The 22,561-nt window shown below is 38.3% G+C and overlaps 1 protein-coding gene across 2 annotated transcripts in view; it reads left to right on the forward strand.

Moving 5' to 3' along the window:
* The first annotated feature begins 190 nt into the window (after window positions 1-190).
* Window positions 191-22,561, forward strand: part of zgc:171844 (uncharacterized protein LOC100151763 homolog) — a 68,680-nt gene continuing 46,309 nt past the window's right edge. The window contains exons 1-2 of one of the 2 annotated variants that reach the window (XM_020531390.2): window positions 191-381; window positions 8,623-8,743. In XM_020531390.2, the coding sequence (XP_020386979.2) occupies window positions 303-381; window positions 8,623-8,743 (200 nt within the window). In that variant the 5' untranslated portion in view covers window positions 191-302. Of the gene's footprint in view, window positions 382-1,888; window positions 1,980-8,622; window positions 8,744-22,561 lie in introns of those variants that run through there. The other variant, XM_048610999.1, reaches the window with a different exon arrangement.

The raw sequence follows: 22,561 nt of genomic DNA on the forward strand, positions 1-22,561 counted from the left end.
TTACTGTCTCCAAACAAAACAAGCCTCCCGGCGCCGGCACATCCAAAATTAGCCAGCAGGTGTCTCTTGAGAGCCCTGCGCCACTCGCATGCTCAACCTGAGCTCTGACTGAAAGGAGCAGAGCACAAGAGAGCGCTCGCTAGCTGCTCTATATCGCTCATTGCATTTCAATGTTGTACATCTTTCAATAATGGATATAAATCCATTCAGGTGTTGTCGGAATCTACTTCTGTAACATCACGGTTCAAAAAGCCTGAGGATTGAACAAAAAAAGTACCTGTGTTTTATTATTGAATTTAGAAATGATGGAGAATGAAAAATCATACGGAAAACATTACGGATCCCTTGAATCAACTACCTGGAAGGCAGATAATATAAAAGGTAAAATAAAATGTCCGTAGTATTTTGTTTGTTCGCGTTTCTTCCACAGAGACTGGTGAAAAGAGAAAATCTGTGTTCAAACAATCCTTGGTTCGGATGTATGTGCAAGAGCTTGGTTTGGTTAGCTAGCAAAGTTCAAATGCTTGCTGTGTTCCCCTACACTCGTCATTGTCACATCATTCATTTATGTATTCTGTTTTCTTTCAGTAAGTAAATCCTTTGAAATGCACCTAAGCGTGTCGTTGGAAATACACCTAACTCAGTACTGAACCTAACTCAATGCTGAATGCTGCTTTGCGGGTTGTTGCGTGCTCCGGAATGGGCACGAATTCGCACAGTTGTGTCGATTGTAAAAATCACTTCAAATGCAACAGTTTGGTCTTTTTGAAAATCCAGTCTCCTTTTTAATGTTTGACAGAGAATCTCTTCCCCCTCTCCCTACGTTAACATATTTGCGAGGATGAAAAGCAGGTGAACACAAGCCATGCAATTCTCTGTAATACAAAAGCTCATGTCTTCAACATCTCAGCATCGGATAAACCCAGCTAATTACATACTCGAGCGATCAAACTTATTCAGTACCATTTCTCACTTTAACAATGAATAACTTCGGATATAGTTGTATATCGAATCGGTAATAGTTGCTCGGGTCAACGTTGGAGCAAAGTACATGCTTCAACAAAAGCAATATTGAATTTGGATCAATTTTAATTTATAACTTCCTTTTTGATCTGTAAAGGAAGTTTAACACGTCAAGAGGAGGCAAGAGAAGGAAGATCAGAAATTATCAAAATATTTTAGAAATTACACTGAAAAGGATACTGAAAGGCACCAGTTACCTGGTCCTGAGCGTTTGAATATGACACGAACCTCAGTGTTTCCTGGTTTGGGAACTCCATACATAGATGACTGATATAGTTAGGATCGGCCCTGTGAAAGATGAAACAGAATACAGCAGACATGTAGACGGTTGTGTCAGAAACTAATCGAGGCGTGCTTGATTTTGGTTATCTCTGAAATAGGTTTGTGCTTCGTGTCACAGCACCAACTACTCACATTGACGATTGCAGAAAATAGTTCATTTGTATTGTTAATTTGATTAAATAAGTTGGAAATAATGCATGGTAAGGAACAGCCCACCAAGTTTTATACCTGCATTATCATGAACACTCAACCATCTTCGAATAATTATGGATTATCAGGAATTTAGCACAAAACGTTTTTGAATGTCGGAACATCCTTTGAGAAAAGTTGCTCTGGTTTGTTCCTGCTTGACTTTTGCTTTGCTGCTGTTTGTTTCAGCTCTCGCTCAGAGACCAAGCAGCTGCCTCCTGTTTAACGCAACTGTCATCGATACTCAAAACATTAGTTTGCTCTCTTACTGTGAATGCTGCCTGATCCATTGTGTTTGCCATTTTTTGTTTTCAGGCATGACAAAACCATCAAAAGCATTTCCCAGAGTGGAGTTGCATCTTTCAAGGCAGATCATCACGAGAGTTGTTTAGTTTTCACAAAGAATACATCATAAGATGCTTTTTACAGATTGTTGGCTAAGGGCCCAAAAGAACCCACCACAACCCAGGTTTTGCAGGCCCGTGGTGAGTTGACAAGATCTAACAATCATTATAAGATCATGGCTGATCTGATTGTAACCCCAAATCCACATTCCCACCTACCCCGATTAACATTTCTACCCTTGATAACTTTTTAATCCCTTTTGTAATAAGAATCTATCTACCTCTGCCTTACAAGTATTCAACTCTGCTTCCACCATCTTTTCCAGAAGAGAATTCTCAGAACTCACGAGCCTCAGAGAAAAAGTTTACCTTATTTCTAATTAAATGGGTGACCCCTGATTTTTAAACAGTGACCCCTGATGTCATCAGCAAATTTGCAATCATACCTTTTGTCCCTTTGACTAAGTCATTTACAACAAATTATAAACAATTGACATCCCAGCGTTGCGCACTATGGCACACCTCTTATTACATTTTGCCAACCTGAAAAAGACCGATTTATACCTACTGTCTGCTTCCTCTTTTGTACCAATCTTCTATCCATGTCAACATGCTACCCTCTCCATCGTAAGCTTGTACTTTCAGCATTAACCTTTGATGTGGCACCTTATCAAATACTTTCAAGAAATCTAAGTGAAATACATCTACCAGTTCCCCTTTATCTACAAATGGTGTTACTTCCTCAAAGAATTCCAATAGTTGTGCCAAAAATGGTTTCCCTCTCACAAAACTCATGTTGACTCTGCCTGAATTCCTTGAACTTACACAAGTGCCCTCCTATAATTTCTTTAATAATAACTTCAAACATTTTTGCTGTGTCAGAGATTAAGCTAACTGGCCTGTAGTTTCCCACTTCCTGTCTTCCTCTCTTTTCTTCTATCAGTTCTGAGAAAAGGTCACTGGATCCAAAATGATAACTCTGCTTTCTCTCCACAGATGCTTCTGGAACTGCTGAGTTTTTTCAGCAATTTCTGTTTTTGTTTCTGCGGTGTTAATTTTATTCTGGTGCCCATTTTTACAGCTGACTAGTTTGGCAGCAATGACTTTGCTAAGTAGTCAGTAACATTGCAGAATTCTCACAGACAGAAAACCAGGAAGTAGCAAGCTGCTGTTATCATTTACTTAAAAAATGCACATCAGATTAATATCTAATTCAAACAATAACAAATTTAACAAAATAATTTTAAAAATTGATTGCATTTTAAGCTTAATGGAGGAACTTCACTCTCCACACATCTAAAGTTTGTTTTAGCAAGTCTAGAGAGTTTCAGCAATACTTATGAGTTAGTATTGAGATACCCAAGTATCCCTTAATTAAGAAGGCATAATTTTTTTCAAAGGTTTTTACAACAAAACTTATGACATAAGATGTGGAGGTACACATTAATTCAAGTGATTTCTAAGATTTCCATCTGCCGAGATTACATCAGCACACCCTGCAATGGAGAGGGGATTTATTGACAGAAACTTTTAAATTTCTGATTTAATTTGCGTGCTAGAAATTGCTATTAGTTTCACAGAGTAATGATGGTGAACACTGACTGCGGTTATCATCATTAAAACTTGAGCAACATGATAACACAATACATCAGTGTACAAATTTGAAAGTACCCATTGCACCATAACTGGAGATATTCAGCTTTATTACTAACTGGTGATTGAATGACAAACCCAACATTAACTTGTTCATTATCTCCCAGTTGCCTTTGTCAAAGAATTGATCAGTAATGGCCATGATGTCAGAATACTGATTATTTGGAAGGGCTTTGGCAGCTACATGTAGGAAAAGAAGGTCTATCGGCCATGAAGTGTGCCCATTGCCTTATTCTGCAGCAAATGCAGAAGAGACTAACACGCTAGAGTGGGACTCCTGAGCCAGACCAAACAAAACTTAAAACAGAGTTGACCACCATGGTATAAATTATTGTCATACGAGACAGAAAGCTACCACAATGAGTAAGGACATTTTCATTTACAAATCCAACATTATCAGAAGTAAAGTTGAGTAAAACATGTGTACAACTTTAAAAAAATCATAGGAGCTATTTTTCAAATGTAACATTTTTTATACTTAATAAAATGTTAATAAGTTACTTGTGTTAATTGCATATTTTATAAAGCATATGCTAATGTGCTATGGTGCTAAATCTCTGATCTCTTTTGAAGCATCAGATGTTGGGAGTAAAACATTGATTGTAACATACCTATGTTGTTATTAATGACTAATGCTACCAAATATTACAATAAATCCTTCTTCTAACCCAATATACTTTGGCAAAAGAAGTTTCATCTAGACACTATAACTGTTTCTCTTGTATAGCCAACGCACCATGACCCTTTTCACCAGCATCTGAGGTAGCTATGAATTTGGATCTCCAATTAATGTGTTGTGTTGAATAGAAATAAATAATACTGTAATAAACTGAAGGAACTGGAATTACCTTGTTTAGAGTAAATAGTACTTTTAGGTTCCCATGTTCTAATGTGGTTTTGACTGACCACGTTGCTAAAATTGAAAGTGTGATGGTATTCCATTTTGTAATGTAAGTCAATCTGTTACCAATGTAGCATTTTGCCTGCACTTCTTCATGGAATGTAGCATCTGATGTCAGTGGAATCAAACCTGGCTCTTGACTCCTGAAACAGCAACTGAACTAATGCAGCAGATCAACTAACTGAGAAAACATACAAGTCATCTTCTGCCATCTCATTGTATGAATGGTATGAAGCATGGTGACCTGACTTAGCAAATTGCTCTGGAGAAAAAGAACTACAGTGTATTTCCTGCTACTGTGCAGAATGTACTGTTTCATGTCAATCATTGTAACATTCAATCATTAAGGTTTGTTTGTTCTCAGTGTGTGGGTGAAATTGGCAAGCTACCTTTATCTCATTTCCTTAGTTGCCTGATGGAATAATGGTGAGCAACCTTCTAAGAAACAGTGATTGATTTTAGAACTTTTTTGAACTTGTAATTAATCAGACACTGTTTATGGCAGTTGACAGCTTTATTGTCATTTATTTATAATACTAGTCTTCAGGGTATCTAGTTAGATTTGAGCTGTTTCTGCACAGATGTTATATATTATGTTAGCTGAAACTCTCATTCATGCCTTTGTTATCTCTAGATTTGACTATTCAACACACTCCTGGTTAGTCTCCTACATTTAAACATCCATAAACTTGAGGTCATTCAAAACTTTTTTGCCCATGTATTAACTTGCAAGTTCTAATTCCCTGTTATCCCTGTGCAGACCTACCTTGGCACCTGATCAAGCAATGTCTTGACTGTAAAATTGTTAGCCTTTTTAAAAATCCCTCCAAGTCCTTGACTCTCCCTATGTCTGCAATCTCCTACAGTCCCAAGACCTTCCAAGATACTTGCATTCCTCTAGTTCTGGCCTCTTATTCCCAGTTATAATTGCTCTATCATTGGTGGCTGGGACTTCAATTGCCTAGGCCCAAGTTTTGAAATTCCTTCCATCCACCTCTTTCTTTCACACTTTCCTTCTTCAAGACACACCTTAAAACCTACTTCTTTGACCAAGTTTTGGTTACCTGACTTAATATTCCCTTATGTGACTCAGTGTCATATTTTGTTTTATTAGCTCCTGTGAAGATTTTGATTAGGACGTATAATTATATTAAAGGTGCTATTCAAATATGAGTTTTTTTTTGTAAGCAGTACACGTTTTTGCATTTGCAAAGACAGTTTATTTTTAGTATGAAACCACTCCAACTCACGAAGTATTCAAGATCATTTGTGTCAATACCCAACATTATTTCGTATTGTCTGTTTGGATAGAATGTGGAACAATGGGACTGGACCAGAATTGTTACAAAGCACAGGATAATGGAAAAAGTACGCAGAGAATATCCAGTGAATAAGGGCGAGCTGTTGTAGATGTGAAATTAACAAAGGAATAGTAAACAAAAAGAAGTGATGAAAGTTGTTTTTCAGACTGGGAGAAAACATGTTCTACTATTGAAACCATTGCTCTTTTGGTTTATTTAATGATCTGGACTTGGGCTTTTAGGGCTTAATTTCAATGTTTGGAGATTTATGTATTTAATTTTCTTTGCAGAGAATGATAACATACTATTAGTTTTCCTAATTATTTCCTATACCTCCATACTAACATTTATGATTTATGCACTTGGATCCTTCAGCATCTCAGAGCTCTGCAATCTCTCACCATTCAGATAATATGCTTCTTTTTTCATTCTTCTGGTCAATGTTGGCAACTTCACATTTTGTCACATTATATCCATTTCCCAGATCTTTGCCCATTCACTTAGCTTATTTCCCCTTGTAGCCTCCTTTCGTCCTCATCACAATGTCCTTTTCTACTTTGTGTCATCAGCAAATTTAGCAACCATACATGCTGTCCCTTCATCCAACTCCTTTATATAAATCTTAAAAAGTTGAGCCCCAGCACTGATCCTTGTGGACACTACTTGTTACAACTTACCAAATAGAAGATGACCCATTTCTTCCTACTTTCCTGTTAGCTAGCAAATCTCCTACCCATGCCAATATGCTATCCCTTGCACCATGGGCTATTAGTTTCCTCATTAATCTTTGTTGTGGCTCCTTATCAAAGGCCTTCTGGAAATCTAAGTACAGTACATCCATTGGTTCACTTTTATCTCCAGCACCCGTACTTCTTCACAAAGAATTCTAGTAGATTGCTTAAATCTGATGCCCCTTTCACAGAACCATACTGACTTTACCTGATTACCTCAAACTTTTCTAAGTGCCCTGCATAACATCTTTAACAATAACTTGTCCCTTTGACTAAGTCATTTACAAAAATTATAAACAATTGACATCCCAGCACTGAGCACTGTGGGACACCTCTCATTACATTTTGCCAACCTGAAAAAGACTGATTTATACCTACTCTCTGCTTCCTGTTTAGCACCAATCTTCTATCCATGTCAACATGCTACCAGTTAAATTAACTGGCCTGTAGTTTCCTTCATTCTGACTCTCCATTATTGAGTAAAGAAATTACATTTGCTATTTTCCAATCTAATTAAACCTTCCACAGATCCAGGGAAGCTTCTAAATTTAAAACCAAAGTATGAACTATCTCACTTGCCATTTTTCTTAAGATCCCAAGACAAAGTCCATTAGGACTTGTCAGCCCAACAATTTGCTTTGTATCATTTCCCTGGTGATTATCATTTCCTTTGACACCTCCCTCCCTTTCTTCCTGATTTATTTCTGTGATTTATTTCTCTCCTCTACATTGAAAACTGATGCAAAACACTTGTTAAATTTCCTCCTCTTATTTTCCATTACTAATTCTCCAACACACTTTCTGTTGAACCAACACTATCTCAGCTATCTCTTTTCCTTTTTAAATATCTATAGATATTTTTATATTTCAAACTAGCTTTCACTCATACTCTTTTATACACCATTTCCATTTGAAATAAAGGCCAACATTCCATTTGCCTTCCCTGTTACCTGACATGTTACATTTGATTTTTCTCCCAATATGCTCATTTTATTGGAATGAATAGGAGCGGCATAGGATCAAATGCACTCTCCTTGCCCCCTCCCCACTTGGGTGCTATCATTTCAATGAAGGCACTTCCTGCTCTTCACATACTTTTCAAACTTGTTGCCTCCTCTCTTGGTCCTGTCTTTATAATGAAGCCACTCCTTAGTCTCTGGGCTTTTTTTGCTCTCTTGGCGAGGAAGTGTAAATAGTGTAACCAATTCCTGTAGCTGTTTAGTGTCCCCACAATTGGTAATAATAACATCAACATGAATATTGCTAATAGTGATTTTTAATGTAAAAAATGTTTTCTGGTCATTCACAGAGGGATAATTCAGCAAGAGAGGACATTGATCCATAGAAGTGAAGATGAACTTTAAGAAACCTCTTAAATGAGGCAAGGATTTAGGAATGAATTTCTAGAGCTTGATGTCAGGGCAGCCAAAGAATAGCTAGCTCCCAATGGTACAACAAAGGGAGAGGAGATGCAAGCCAGAGTCTGAAGTAAGGAGAGGTCTAAGGATGGTGGGGTGCCACTGGAGAGCTAAAGGAGGCTGCACAGATGGGTGGAGGTGAATCTGTAGATTTGTACATCACTCCCTCTAGATCTATAATGCAAATTGTTGATGTATACCATGAGTCGGAACTGTTCCAGAACAATATGGGATACTTCAATCTTCTCCCACTATGACTGGACCTGGTGATAGCAAGTGTATTCAACAACTGCCATTTATTAGGACATTGGACTACATGTCTGATCTAACACGAACTCTACAACACAAAGTTTGATCTCTTTATGATTGTATTATTCATTTAACCAGTATGTTATGACCAGCATCTATCGTACCGAACATTCGGGTATCATGAGTATAAATAATGGGCAAATTATCATTTTGTACGGCGGTAAAGAATATTTAATGTGATGAAAGCATTTGAAGTGTTACCAATATCAGTGAATTTTAAAGCTAGCATTTAACATTTCTGGGCATGAATTTCCAAACAATGGATAATACAAAGAAAACAAATGCTTCCATCTTCCATCCAACTTCTCACCTTCAATCAGAAAATTTGAAGATCATTTCCTCTCTTTTATGTGTTATGCAATAATGTCTTTCAAAAATCAGGATTCAAATCTCATGTTGTAGGTTTTTCCAGAAGTCACTATATTTTAAGATGCAAATAACCCTGAATTGATGCCTTTATTTGTAATACAGATACAGATATTATATCAATGGCTGATTCAACCATAACAGTGGATGATATTGAAGATGAACTTTTTAAAATTGAAAGGATAAGAGATATACTGGTCAGAAGAGAATCTGAACTCCGGTACATGTAAGTATGAGTTTTCCTTTATTCTAATATTTATCATTATGATATAAATTGTGCATTGCTGGTGCTTCAGTAAGCTGCAAGAATTTTTCTCTATGTTCATTTATAATTGTTCCTTACTTACAGTATTTGGAATATTATGATCTGAGCTGATGTTATTACTAAACAAGTTAGGTCCCAGATTGAAATCTGGCTTAATAGGGGACTTAAAAAAAAAAAGATATACCTTGTACTGAAACACGAGCACAAAATGCTGCAGATTGAATTTTATAGTGAAACAGAAGTTTGTTATGGAAAAGAAAAGATAAAAGAAAAATGGGTTATTTACGTAAAACACAGTTTTAAAAACACATGACAAGATGCAATATTCTATCCATCCCAACCACACCTCGGGAGTTGTTAAACACGAGACAGAATTCCCTCTCTATTACACCTATAGGTTGGCTTAAGTGTTTTTTTTCAATTTTCAGTCTTGAGAGTTTGATGGCCTCCTCTTTGAGTATTCAAACAACTGAGCTTAGGTTTTCTCAGCTTCAAGTAACCCCTACAAGGCTCTAACCAAACATTTCCGATTTGTGACTTTGAAACTAAACTCCTTGCTCTGAAGTAACTTATTTCTTAACAGTTCTAAACTGCCTCCTGTCTTCAAAAGAAACTGTTTTACTATATCTAATTTCCGCTAGGACTTCTGCGAATTGAAGTCAGAAGTCTTTCCAAACTATGGGTGTTGATGCAGGTTCAGTTGCAACATTTAAAAGACTATTGGACAGTACATGAATAGGAGAGGTTTAGAGGGATATGGGCCAAACGCAGGCAAATGGGACTAGTCTAGTTTAGGAAACCTGGATGAGTTGGACTGAAGGGTCTGTTTCCGTGCTGTATGACCCCATGACTCTAAGCCAAAAAAAAAACTAGATTCATCTAACTGAAAGTCTAATGTAGTTCACTATTTATTGTGTTCACTCATAGAAACCTCCCAGTGCAAACAAATTCCCATTACTCTTCAGGGACTATTTCTCTCATACTGCTTTTCTGAAACAAAATGGTTGCAGAAAACCTGACAAACTAATCACTAAACCCCTTTATACCACATGGCACTAATTCAAAGTCGAAACTTCAAATGTGTGTATATATACACATACACATATTAAAAAAAAAACACCTCCATCACAGCAGTAATTCCTTTTCTATTTCTGACTGTTTCTAAGCAACATCTCACAAAACATACAATTTAAAATGTTATATCTGTGGGACTGGTTCTGTCCCGTTATGTCATTAACAAACAATGTAGCTGATATATTTACAGGACTACTTGACTCCATCAGCTGTATATAAGTATCAACGATTTAAACAGGAGCTTCATTGCACCTTGTAATCCCTTGGAGTCATTAACAAAGACCTAGTTTCATCCATTCTGTGAATACAAACTCAATTGAGACATTGGGAAGGTACAGCCAGCGAACAATATGTGAGGGGGAATAGCAGCAGATGGATAAAGATGGGAACACATTAAACTTTGGAGGAAAATTAAAAATGGTATGAACCTAATTGCTCATTCTCACAACGTAATGTTTGTTGGTTTATTTTTAAAGCATTAGTGTATCAAGTATTTGCCGATAGGTTCAAGTGTGTTTTGAGGAAGTTACTTACATTTATTTTGTTATATTTGATCAATTTTTTTGGATACAGCCTCTGCTGAACATTTCTACAGTGAAATGAAAGTTGTGTCCAATGGTCTGTTAAAATTTGGTATCATTATTGCCTTAATTTAAAAACTACTGGGTTCAGGGAGAACCTTCAAGCTTTTAGCAACCTACAGAAGGATTATACAAAGAACACCACATATGGTTACAGTATTCCTTTCATTTGTATGTGTGATTGATGCATTGTTGTGATGCTGATATCACTTGTCCTGTTCAAGGACAATCATTTTTGACTTTACATAAAAAATAATTGGGTGTGCTTTCATTTGCAGCATATGGCACAGGCACCATTTTGTAGAATAGAGGATATTCAAAGATTATTCCCCGAATTTCAACAATGTAATATTTTAAATGAATTATACTCTAATGATCTCTGAAACCTAATGGTAGACCGCCTTAAAGATTCTTAAAGTCACTGTTCTTTAATAGTTTGCATATTTGCCAGCTGCTAAAATTTACGAGAAATAGAAGTTAAAGCTCCTGTGAGGCACTTACTTGTCTTGACGCCAGAGTATGTTCCATCAAATAGGATGCTTTGATTGAATTGAACTGTTAACTGAAGAGAATATTACTTCTCTCATCTGATGGACCGCTCTGTGCTCTGCTGGCCTTTGCTAATATTGCTCTTTGAAATTGATTAATTAAAATGTTCTGGGGTAACATCTGATATCCTATTAGAAGAAGATGCATACCACCTGCTTCCTTCTTTTTACGTCAACCACTGTGGCCCACTACAGCATCAAGAAGACATTGTTCTGACAGTTTATAGACCCTAAGCATGACACTAGGAACAATAGACTGAGGATTGATTTGACATAGGGATTTTTTTTATCGACTCTTGTTGCAAGTACAATGCTTCAATAATCTGAACTGAACATAGTGGCTAAGGAACATGCTGGCATCTGTGGCGGCATCTTCACTGTCTCCACAATTTCAGACCTCAGGTTTCTTCTCCTCAATCACCCATGCCATCTTTATCTCTCATCATCTGAATATTAGCAACCATTTCAAGTGTGAACCTCCTCTTGGCACTGATTTGGGAAGTCAATTGACTCTCTTTTCTTCACTGTTCCCCACACCATGTGGTACTCAGCTAGATATCCCTCTGCTGGCTCCTCCATTGATTTAGTCTGCTAAGTGGGACAGGACAATTCTCTTTTAATTCCTTTCATTTTCTTCAGGTCAGAGGGGTGGGCATAGTTACCCACATCGGCCCCTGTTATGCCTGTCTCTTCGTGGATACGTGGAACTTTCCTTGTTCCCGTCCTATTCTGCCCCCCATCCACAACTCTTTCTATGGCATATCAATGATATCATCGGTGTTTCTTCCCTCTTTCATCAGAATTGGAAAGGTTTATTGATTTTTGTTTCCAGTTTCCACCTGCTCTCACCTTCACCTGGTCCATCTCTGACTTCTCCCTTCCCTTCCTCAACACCACTGTTTCCATTTCTGGGGATAGGCTGGTCACAAATATCCACTATAAACCCACTGACTCCCACAGTTACCTTGACAAGACATCCTCACACCCTGCTTCCTGTAAAGACTCTGTTCCATTCTCCCAGTTCCTCTATCTCTGTTGCATCTGTTCCAATTAAGTCAACTTCGATAAGGATGCCTCTGAAATGTCCATCTTCCTCCTCATTCGAGGATTCTCGAGCACTGTTGTTGACAGGGCCCTCAGCCCCTTCCGGCCCATCTCCCGCACTTCGGCCCTCACCCGTGTCTTCCCTCCCACAACAGCGATAGGATCCCCCTTGTCTTTATCTACCACCCCATCAGCATCCATAACCAAAGGACCATCCGCACCATTTCCGCCACCTCCAGCAAGATGCCACCACCAGACATATGTTCCTCTCCCCTCCTTGTCAGCACTCCACAAGGACTGTTCTCTCTGGGACACCTTGGTCCATTCTTCCTTCACTCCCAACACATGGTCCTTCTACAGCTTCATGGCACCTTCCCCTGCAACCGCAGAAGGTGTAACACCTGTCCATTTACTTCCTCCCTCCTCAGTACCCAAGGTCCCAAACACCTCTACCAGGTGAAGCAACCTGCACTTCACACAATCTGGTCTACTACATTCGTTGCTCACAATGTGGTCTCCCCTATGTTGGGGAAACAAAGTGTACACTGAGTGACTGCATCACAGAACACCTATGTTCTGTCTGCCAGAAAGTCCTCAAGCTTCCAGTTGCCTACCACTTTAAAACACCACCCTGTTCCCCGGCAGACATCTCTGTCTCAGGCTTGCTGCAGTGCTCCAGTGAAACTGAGTGCATGCTGGAAGAACAACACCTCATTTTCTGCTTGGGGACCCTACAGGCTTCTGGATTCAATATCGAGTTCAAAAACTTTAGGGCTTGAGCTCTCCCATGTCCGTACCCCAACCTCCACACACCAGGCCTTGTTATCACATAGTCTGCCATTACTCACAACGCATTGTTAGCCACTAACAATCTCCATTAATACCAATTCGCCCTCATAGCCAGATCGTTATCCACTCCTTTGTCTGTCCAACTGTTCTTCTCTCTCTTTGGGCTCTATCCCCATCTATCTTTTACTCCTTACCCCCATCCCCCACCCTATTTTCTGCAAATAAACTGACATTTTCCTAGCTACCATCAGTTCTGAGGAAGGGTCACTCGACCTGAAACGTTAACTGTGATTTCTCTTCACTGATGCTGCCAGACCTGTTGAGCTATTCCAGCAATTTCTGTTTTTGTTGGGACAGCGTTATGTTTGGCAGCTGCTGCTGCATCCTTTTGCCTCACCTCTTCCCTGCTTAACACTTCCTTCTCACTGTATACCTTGCCGATGGATGATTACAGGTCTCCTTCACGGTAGATATGCTCACTGTTCCATCCACTTCTTTGATGGCCTTTCCATTTGCAGTTCGTGCAAATGATGGCACTGTGGTTGCTGCAAATTGGACTGATTTATCACAGGGACAGGGTAGACTGGGCAGCCCAACTCCACCCAATGGCAAAGCTGGAGGGAGTGTGGTCAGTGGGTTCCTTGCTGTCTGCCTTTGGGGTCACCTTGACCTTCCACGTGCTGGTTTAAATCTTGAAGAGATACTTACCTTTAGTGCTGTCCCTGACCACCTCATTGTACCTTGGAAGGAAAATGAGCATATCATCAACAAGAATACAGGAGTTGTGTATGGTCATGACACTGTCCTATTGTGGCTCCACCTTCAGGATTGACCATGGTGCAAAGTATCTCCCTCCTCGACATCAGCAGCAAGAAAGGGTCACCGGACCCGAAGTGTTAACTCTTTCTTTCCTTCACAGATGCTGCCAGACCTGCTGAGCTTTTCCAGCAACTTTGTTTTTGTTCCTGATTTACAGCATCCGCAGTTCTTTCGGATTTTGTTTTGTAGAAGGTCTTGTTGAAGTACCTGGGGCTGGCAAATTTCTGAAGGGACTAGACGTCTGCAGCTTTGAATCTTCTGTATTCCAAAAGAACTTGTTTTATGAAGGTATGATCAGTGGGCCTACCTCTTCCCATTTTTCACTGCTGCTCTGATGTAGTTGAACATGCCCTGGTTTGGAGCTCATTTGCTAGTTGCAGCCATCTCTGAAAGGCTTTGTCTGGATAAGCAGGAAAGGTCCATAATAAAGGTGTATAATATGTTATTGTCATTTGATAATTTTGATTTTAAAACAGAGGCTGATAGGTTTTGGTTCTGTGAAGGTAACTTTTTTTTAGGAAATCAGAAAATCATTTGGAAAAATGGCCTAAATACATCATTTCCAAGAAAACATGTGACTTTGTAAGTGCCTAGCTAGATACCTGTGAAGTTAATTGACGAAATGTTTACAAAACCGAGCATATGACACACCGAAAACAAAATGATCGGTGCTATTATTTTAGTTTAAGGTCAGTTCACAAGAATCAGTTTTTACTTTCATCCTAGAAGAAGAAATGGGTTTTCAGTTCAGAAGAGCAGCTTCATCCTTGCAGAAGTGGCATTTTTTGAGTTTGTAGAATCTTTAACTTCTGAGAGTTTCTTTTGACTGTCAAAACTGAAAAGGAATCTAGACTGTCAGAACTGCAAAGCTGCTTATAAGTGTTTCAGCAGTCAAAGAAATAAGACTGAAAAAATACATTAAGTAAGAAATTAAAGAGTTAAGGTAGGGGTGACATTTCTCCATGATGGAGTATCAGTAAAGGATATTTTTGGGAAACAAGTTCAAGTTTAGCTGTTTATTTTAAGATCTTTCTAAATGCACACAAATATATCACCACTAACATGATGCTACCATCAAGCCAGGAGGATGCTCTGCCCGTTACATAAATGGGTAATGTGATTTATGATTTTCAGAGCTGGTATGATACATACATCCCAAAGACTGGTGGATTGTATCAAACAGCATTTCCCTTTGGCTGTTTGCAACAAGCAAGGTACTGGCCATTCCCAATTGGCCTGTGCTTGCAAAACTCAGAACGCAGTGTCTAACATTAGATATGATTATGCACTTGGATACGTTTGTTGGCTAATCCTGAGTGTTTAAAGACTTATGTTGACATCAAATTTAGGATTGTCAGTCAGACTCACCTGTGTGTACTCAAAATTACTTATATTACTATACAGGGTCTTGTACCTTGCAGGCAGAAAGACCATTTATATGCACTGCATATGTTTCAATTCAATGAAATAGCTGATAGCTATTTGTTAGTTAATTTCTCAGAGCAATACCTTGACCAATCAGTGTCAACTTGCCTGCTAATATGGAAACAAAGCTTGGCAATTAACCATCACTCATCATTAGTTGGTGAATTGTCCAAGACAATGCTTCTCTAATCAGAGTCCATCTGCCAATCAATCATCCTGTCCTATCAAATTGTATCAATGATTGTTTTCTTTTTGGTGTAATAGACTTGTATTCTTTTGTTGAAGAATATGTTCAGTGACTAATTCCATGGTAACCAGCTGCAAAATAAAACTAATGATTCATAGGTCAGGTTTCACTCTGGGATCTGACTTGTGTAATATTGCCATCAGATGGGATTATAACAGTTCCAAATGGAACCAAAACCACACGCTTGTGGATTCCAACACAAAAGGGTGTAAAGCCAAAGTGTCTGGTGAAAAGCCCCCAAAATGAAACAAAATCCTTGGAATGGTAAGCTCTCACTCATCCTGGGAGAACCACCTTCACAATCATGGCTCTCTCCATTTCCAATGTTTGATTTACAGGTCTCAATGTAGTTTCAATTTTGAGCTGAGGTTGTTTGTTTCTATTTTTGGAATTTATGCAAGTCTAGGTTTGTTAGTAATTTCTGCTTTTTGTATCTTTGTTACCTTTATCCAATAAATTAATCTAATAATGACATACTTCTGCACGAGCTGTTAATCATGTTCACAGGTATAAAAGCATCCTTACAGATTTATTAATTAAAGCATTCCATGCTAAACACTGCTGTTTTAAGCAGATTATTAAGTGTGAATTGGAAATATACTTGTAACAATAGGATCACTGCTATCTTTAAGTTCCCCAAGACACTTACCATTCTGACTTGGAACAATATCACTATTCCTTCACTGTTGCCATGTTAAGATCCTGGAAATCTCTTCTTAACAGCACTGTATGTATATACATGTTCCCTAGGACTACAATGGTTCAAGAAGGCAGCTCACCACTGCCTTCTCAGTGGAAATTAGGGATGAACAATAAAGGGTGGCCTTTCAACAAAAGTGTGATTTTCAAACTGATTATGCTTGCATTTCAAACTATTTCACACAGGTAGCAATGTCATCTGACCATCACCTAATCAAAGCAGTAACAAACATAACATAGCCGAAAAAGGTCATAAATTAACTTTACAAGGAATCATTACTCTATTCCATTTTAATGAGCAAAATTCATTTTGACACAAGAGAAGTAAAATAGCAATGTAGTGCTTGCAATGGCAAGGGAACTATTTTCTGACAACAAAATAGCAAATCATTAATCTTTTTCTAGAGTGTTTCCAATTAACATTTTCAAATTCTGCTACATACAAGCTGCATGGAGTTTGGTCTAACTGTAGTAACTTTGACAACTGTCACAACAAACAAAATGGAACATCAAGAACAAAGCCTTCATGGATTAAGTTTCTTTCAGGTACTAGGTCTTTTCATTACAGGCAAGTATGTATTTTTAATCAATAATTTCATCCAGACTGATGGGTCAAATGCTGCTTCCCTATCCTATTATCCAGTTAATCATCAGATCAGTCTCTATATTTTCCTCTGTACATGCTGTCTATGAAATTCCCTCCCTAAACATTGCATCCTCTCCAACTCTATCTTGCGTTTTGAAATGCTTCTAAAAGTCCATCCCTTTGAACATCCGTTGAGTCACCTGTCACTTTCTGTGGCTCAGTCACATTTTATTTGTCTGTTTTATGCTTCTGTGAATCTCCATAGCATGTTTGTCATGTTAAAGGTGCTGGGTAAATGTTTAACTTCCCTAAGCGCATTTTGAGTCTACCTATATCACATGGATTACAGCGCTTAAAAGAAGGCAGCTCACCACCCCCTTCTCAAGGGCAACGAGGGATGGGCAATAAATGTTGGACAATGATGCCACACCCCAGGCATGATTTTAAAAAAAGCTGAGAGATTGCAAGCATGGCTGTATCTGTCACTTTAGAAAGCTGGAATAATATTTTTGCAGTGTCCGCATAGCTATATAATTATAACCTGGGCTTTGTATACTCAAACCAATTTTAAAGTTTGCTACATTGAAGTTTCATGTCACTTCAAACAGTGAATAGACTGCAACAACAGACTTAAGAAGGTCAAAAATTAGAAAACTCGAGCAGACATATGACAGTGCAGAGATGTGTGGTGATTTTATTTTGAGGGGCAGAAACGAAAAGTTAAATGTATCTAGGTGGTGAAATAACTTCACAGAGGCCGGTATCCCATCACTAAGTCACCCTTTATTTACATGTGGAGAGTCCTTGACACTGATCCAGCTCCCTCAGAGCCAGCTCTCAGTGTGAGCAGAACCACTGACACTCCTGTTTATATCTGTCAGCCAGGGCTCCCTGATTGGACCAGGTTTACAGCCCAATCAGGGAATTTATATTCCATGATGTCCACCTGGTTGACCTTGTTATAATCACTACAGTGGGGCAGCTGCAGAGATACCGGGAGGTGCATACACCAGACTTTTGAAGGTGACAGGATATGTTGAAAAGGCATCCAGGATCCTGGGCTCAAAGGGGCAGAGTACAAAAGCCAGGTAGCTGTGGTAAACTATCATAAAACACTGGGTCAGGTCCCAGCTCCAAAGTTGTAGCCATTCATGGCACCGCACTTTAGAATGGTTAGGGTGAGGATGCAACGGTCAAGAAGGCACAACAATGCCTCTTCTTCCTCAGGTCGTTCAGGAAATTTGGCATGTCCATAAGGACCCTTGCCAACTTCTACAGATACACAATTGAAAGCATACTGTCTGGGTGCATAACGGCTTGTTATGGCAACTGCACTGCCCAGGATTTAAGAAACTATAGAAGGTGACGTGCACAGCCCAAACCATCACGGAAGCCATAGACTCTGTTTACATGGCTCGCTGCTGCAGAATGGCTGCCAGCATCATCAAAGACCCCTCCCACCCTGCTAATGACCTCTTACAACCTCTTCTGTCAGGCAGAAGATACAGAAGGCTGAACACATGCTCAAGCAGATTCAGGAACAGCTTCTTCCCGACCATTATTAGACTGATGAATGCACGGTCTAGCCTCAAAATGCTGATTTTGCCTAGTGCATGCCCTGTGCAATTTCAACTACATGCCTCTGTCTAAGTTTTTTTGAGTGTACATCCTTGCTTACTCTGATCTGCCTGTACTGCTCATAAACAAAGCTTTTCATCATACTTCAGTGCATGTGGCAAGAAATCAATCAATTCATCAATCAGAAGGAGATTTACTGGAATGGGCTCCAGGAATGAAGAAAACTTGTTTCATGGAGTGAATAAAGAATCTGGGTTTCCACTCGGGGGAGAGAGATGTTAAAGATAAATTTGATAACAAGATTCAAAATTGTGAAGAATTTTGATTGAATAAATAGGAAGAAACTGTTTCCAGTGGCAGAAGGGTCAATAACCAGAAAACAGATTTAAGGTAATTATAAAACAATCCCAAGGAGACTTTTCATGTCTGGACCACTTCTGGAGGAGGTTTGCTGGACTGAGTGGTTGTCAGAGTTTGTTGTGGAGTCCTGCATATTCACAATTTCATCATTATGGCGGTACATTCTTGGCACCAGCTATCTGATGAAGACGAGCAATAAGAGGAAGGGAGTAGACAATCTGGGTTGTCTGCTTTTAGAAGACTATGTCAAGCAAATCCCACTTCTTTGCTTGCCAGAATGGCATGCAGTTTCAGTATCTCAGCTGGTGCTGTGAGTTTACAATGATGCTGGAATCATTGGAGTGTAGCTGTAACTTGAGGTGGTATACTGCCTGCATTGTAATCTGTAGGCATGGGTTCATTACTTTCCCTTTGTTCATTACCAATGTAGCGTCCAGTGGCTTCAGAAGAGAATAAAAAAACTTTGAAAATATAATTGCTTCATGTGCTTATTTAACCATGATAATAATCATTTGTTCCAAGTTCATACATTGTCCTCTATTTGCTTTTAATGTCTCTGTAATATCTAAAAAAAAACTGTGATGTAACCTTAACTTCCCAACTCTATTATTGCTATTCCATCCCTATTTGTTTGCTACTTCAAACATAAAAATAATATTTGTTTTTTAAATTCTGCAAATGCTGCTCTAGTATCAATGATTAGCAATGCAGGGGCAGTGAGAACTTGTAAAGGGGAGATGAGAATAATTGCAGTTATTTTCTTAATGGTTTGATTTGATTTGATTTATTGTTGTCACATATGCCGAAGTACAGTGAAAAGTTTTGTTTTGCGTGCAGTATAGGCAGATCTAACATGCAAGGACATACAGATCATATGGTGGTTAACAGAGTGGGGCATACAAAGTTACGGCTGTAAACTTTGTACTAAAGCAAGATCAACATTAGATTTGAAATTTGCTTGGCCCATTCAGCAGTCTAATAACAGTGGGGAAGAAGCTGCTCTAGATGGGAAAACTCCAGTATGATTTGGCAGTGGCAGTGGGAGTGGAGAAGGTGGGCAGAAGTTGGTGATATGCAGGTAAGGGAGGAGAGAGGTGGTTAATAAGTGGAAATGCGGACCCTATTTACAGTTGTTTTCTCGACATGAAAATCTCAAAAGGAGGGACATCTACATTAGTATAATGAACCATTTCAGATGTTGTGCCCCAAATGTAAAAGGAGTGGATGGTGAACAGTGTCCTATCACACTGCATCTCTTCCTGCCTCCATACATCCAACTGTACAGGTGAATGGGCTGGTAACCAGGACATATAGATTGAAGGTCATTGAGAAAATAGCCGGAACAGAAATTGGAAGGTTTATTTATACAGCAAGTTATTAACATCCGGAATATACTAGTTGAAAGAATAAAGGAAGCAGATTCAACTGTAACTTACAAAAGTGAATTGGATAAGTAGTTGAAAAGGAATGGTTTAGAAGGCTGATATAAAGCTGGGGAGTGGGATTAATTGGAGCAGCTTTTTCAAAGCATGTTCTTTCTGGTGTCCAGTTCTATAATCTGAGAGGAAGGGGGCTTTGCCAGATGCACTTGGACAGAAATTCACAGTTCTACACTGCTAACACAGAGATAATTGCCTCATGCTGATTCTTTTGTGATCATTGCAAAAGTACTGAAATTAAATGAAATTCTCTTCCTTTAATACAGTGCTTGCCAACTATAATAATTATCACAAGTTGGCATTGGTGAAATAGGATTGTGTAGAGTAGCTACTATTTAGAATGAAAGACCATTGCTATGATAATCTGAAAAATCTTGTGTTTCTTGAAAATCTATAGTACAAAAGTTGCACTATTAGCATGATCACTGTAGTCAAATGTTTCCTAATATCCAGTGAATGTATCTGCCTGTTTGATGGATGGTTAGCTAAATTATTAGATTGGTGACTGAATATAAATCTATGTCAATATTCTTCAAGTTGTTAGCAATACTTATTTCTTTGATGATTGTCATATTTTATGTTTTACGACTTATAAAGCCATACCTAGAATCACAACACACTTGCCACATAACTCCATAAATGTCATATATAGTTCCTGTCATCCTTCATGTGATATGAATAAAATAATGCATCATAAAATCACACTTTATGAAAACCTTGTATTATGGCAAGAATGTCCTTACATTTAATTGGTGATACAAAAAGTATTTGTGAATATTAGTCATCTTATTTCATAGTGTGGGAAAAATAATGAGCATAAAGTAATTCTCCATATTGACCACAATGCCAGCCCCCTTATCAGAACAACTTTAGTTATATTTTTCTCTTTAAGTGATATGACCGAGGTTGAAAGAAAGCACTGTCATTCTCTAGTCCCATCAATCCACTAGTCACAGTGTGTATTTACGTGGCCAGTTATATACTTCATCTATATTGACTTTAGATCAAAAAGAGTCATTAATCTGCTTTTTAAAATAATTTATTATGAGACATATCTTAGTTGACAAAGATGCAAATCAGGTTATAACACAGGTTGAAATATTAAAGTATAAATGTTTACTCTTCTTAATAATCCCACACAAACACTATTAAAAGAAATAAGATAATGAACCTATCTCTGCAGATATAAATCCTGGGATTTGCAACACTTTGGCCAATGACTGTTAGTTCTTGAAGGAAAGAAATACTTAAGATGGCTTTCTATCGGTGTCCTGGCTGACATAGATAGATATCAATAATCATAGACCGCTGTCAATGGAGCCTTTGAAGATACAGCTTAGTAAGGAAATGTTAAGAAAAATTCTTTCGGAAGGTTTTTAAGATAACAGCTGAATCGATGCTTCACTTGGCACATTGGGCTCTCAAAAGGGTTTTCTTAGAAAGCAGAGGATGAACTGGGCCACTTCTCTCTCTCAGCAAGGCTGTATCCCAACAGAATTACAAACTATTCTTGACGGCCATAAGCATAATCACGTGATTTCCAGTAAAAAATTCAAGCAATTATACGAAATCACCTGAATTCCAAGGAGCGTCTTTACAAATATATTCCAAGTGTCTTTTTTGGGACCACATTTTTGAAAAAAATATACAGTCTAGATATCTTTTCAAGTGCACCACTCTTCCCAATCCTTTAAGCATGATTTATTAAAAAATAATAATAATGAAGGATCATGTAATGACTGTGCCACTTTATTCTTTTCTGTATTTTTAATTGAAATGGGAAAAGAACTGTTTGAAAAAACCAGGATGGCTGAAGGATTACTGCATGTTTTGAAAGTAGGTAATCTGACACTTAAAGTGAGCATCATTTTCACAATTGCTTATTCAAGCAGTGATTGAAATTTAGTTTGCAGATAAACTGGAGCCGAAGGGTTTTGTACAAACGGAGCTTTGTTTGGCACCAGGTCATGGATTGCTTTGTAGACAGTGACCAGCTACCAGTGACAAAGGTCTTCTGCCTGCCAACAATTATGAAATTTGTAGAAATCCAGTGTTAAAGAAATAAAAGGAACAAGTAACTTTCCAGATGGCAATCAAATGGAGGTTTGGGAAAGAGGTGTGATAGAGATGAGAACAAAACTGAAGAGAGAAGGATGCTCAGGTCTAGAGTGGAACAAAGCTTATGAGAAGACTGGGGCTCAACAATGTGAAGTGCTGGTAGCAGGAACAATAGCTGCACGGGTGGTGACAAACATAATTCATGAATTAATTGCAGTTAAGTGAGCATTATGTCTAAGTAGGGGGTGAACTGAATCTTCTCTTCACACATCTCTGAGCTTTTGAAGTTGAATTTTAAGATGAGACAACGTTGCCAATTTAATAAACACCACACAATGTATAATTTGGTGCATTAAAGAAGATAGCCAGATTTCTGAAGTCGATAATTAAAGAGTTGGTTTTATTTCGAAAACTTTCTCATGTAAAGATGTAGAAATTATTAGCAAAAGATTTAAAATGTTCAAATATGTCCAACCTTCCACTGATGCAAAAACCAACATAAAATTTTCCTAGCACATGAAATAAAGACAAT

Source organism: Rhincodon typus, chromosome 23, assembly GCF_021869965.1.
Source record: "Rhincodon typus isolate 14 chromosome 23, sRhiTyp1.1, whole genome shotgun sequence".
NCBI lineage: Eukaryota > Metazoa > Chordata > Chondrichthyes > Orectolobiformes > Rhincodontidae > Rhincodon > Rhincodon typus.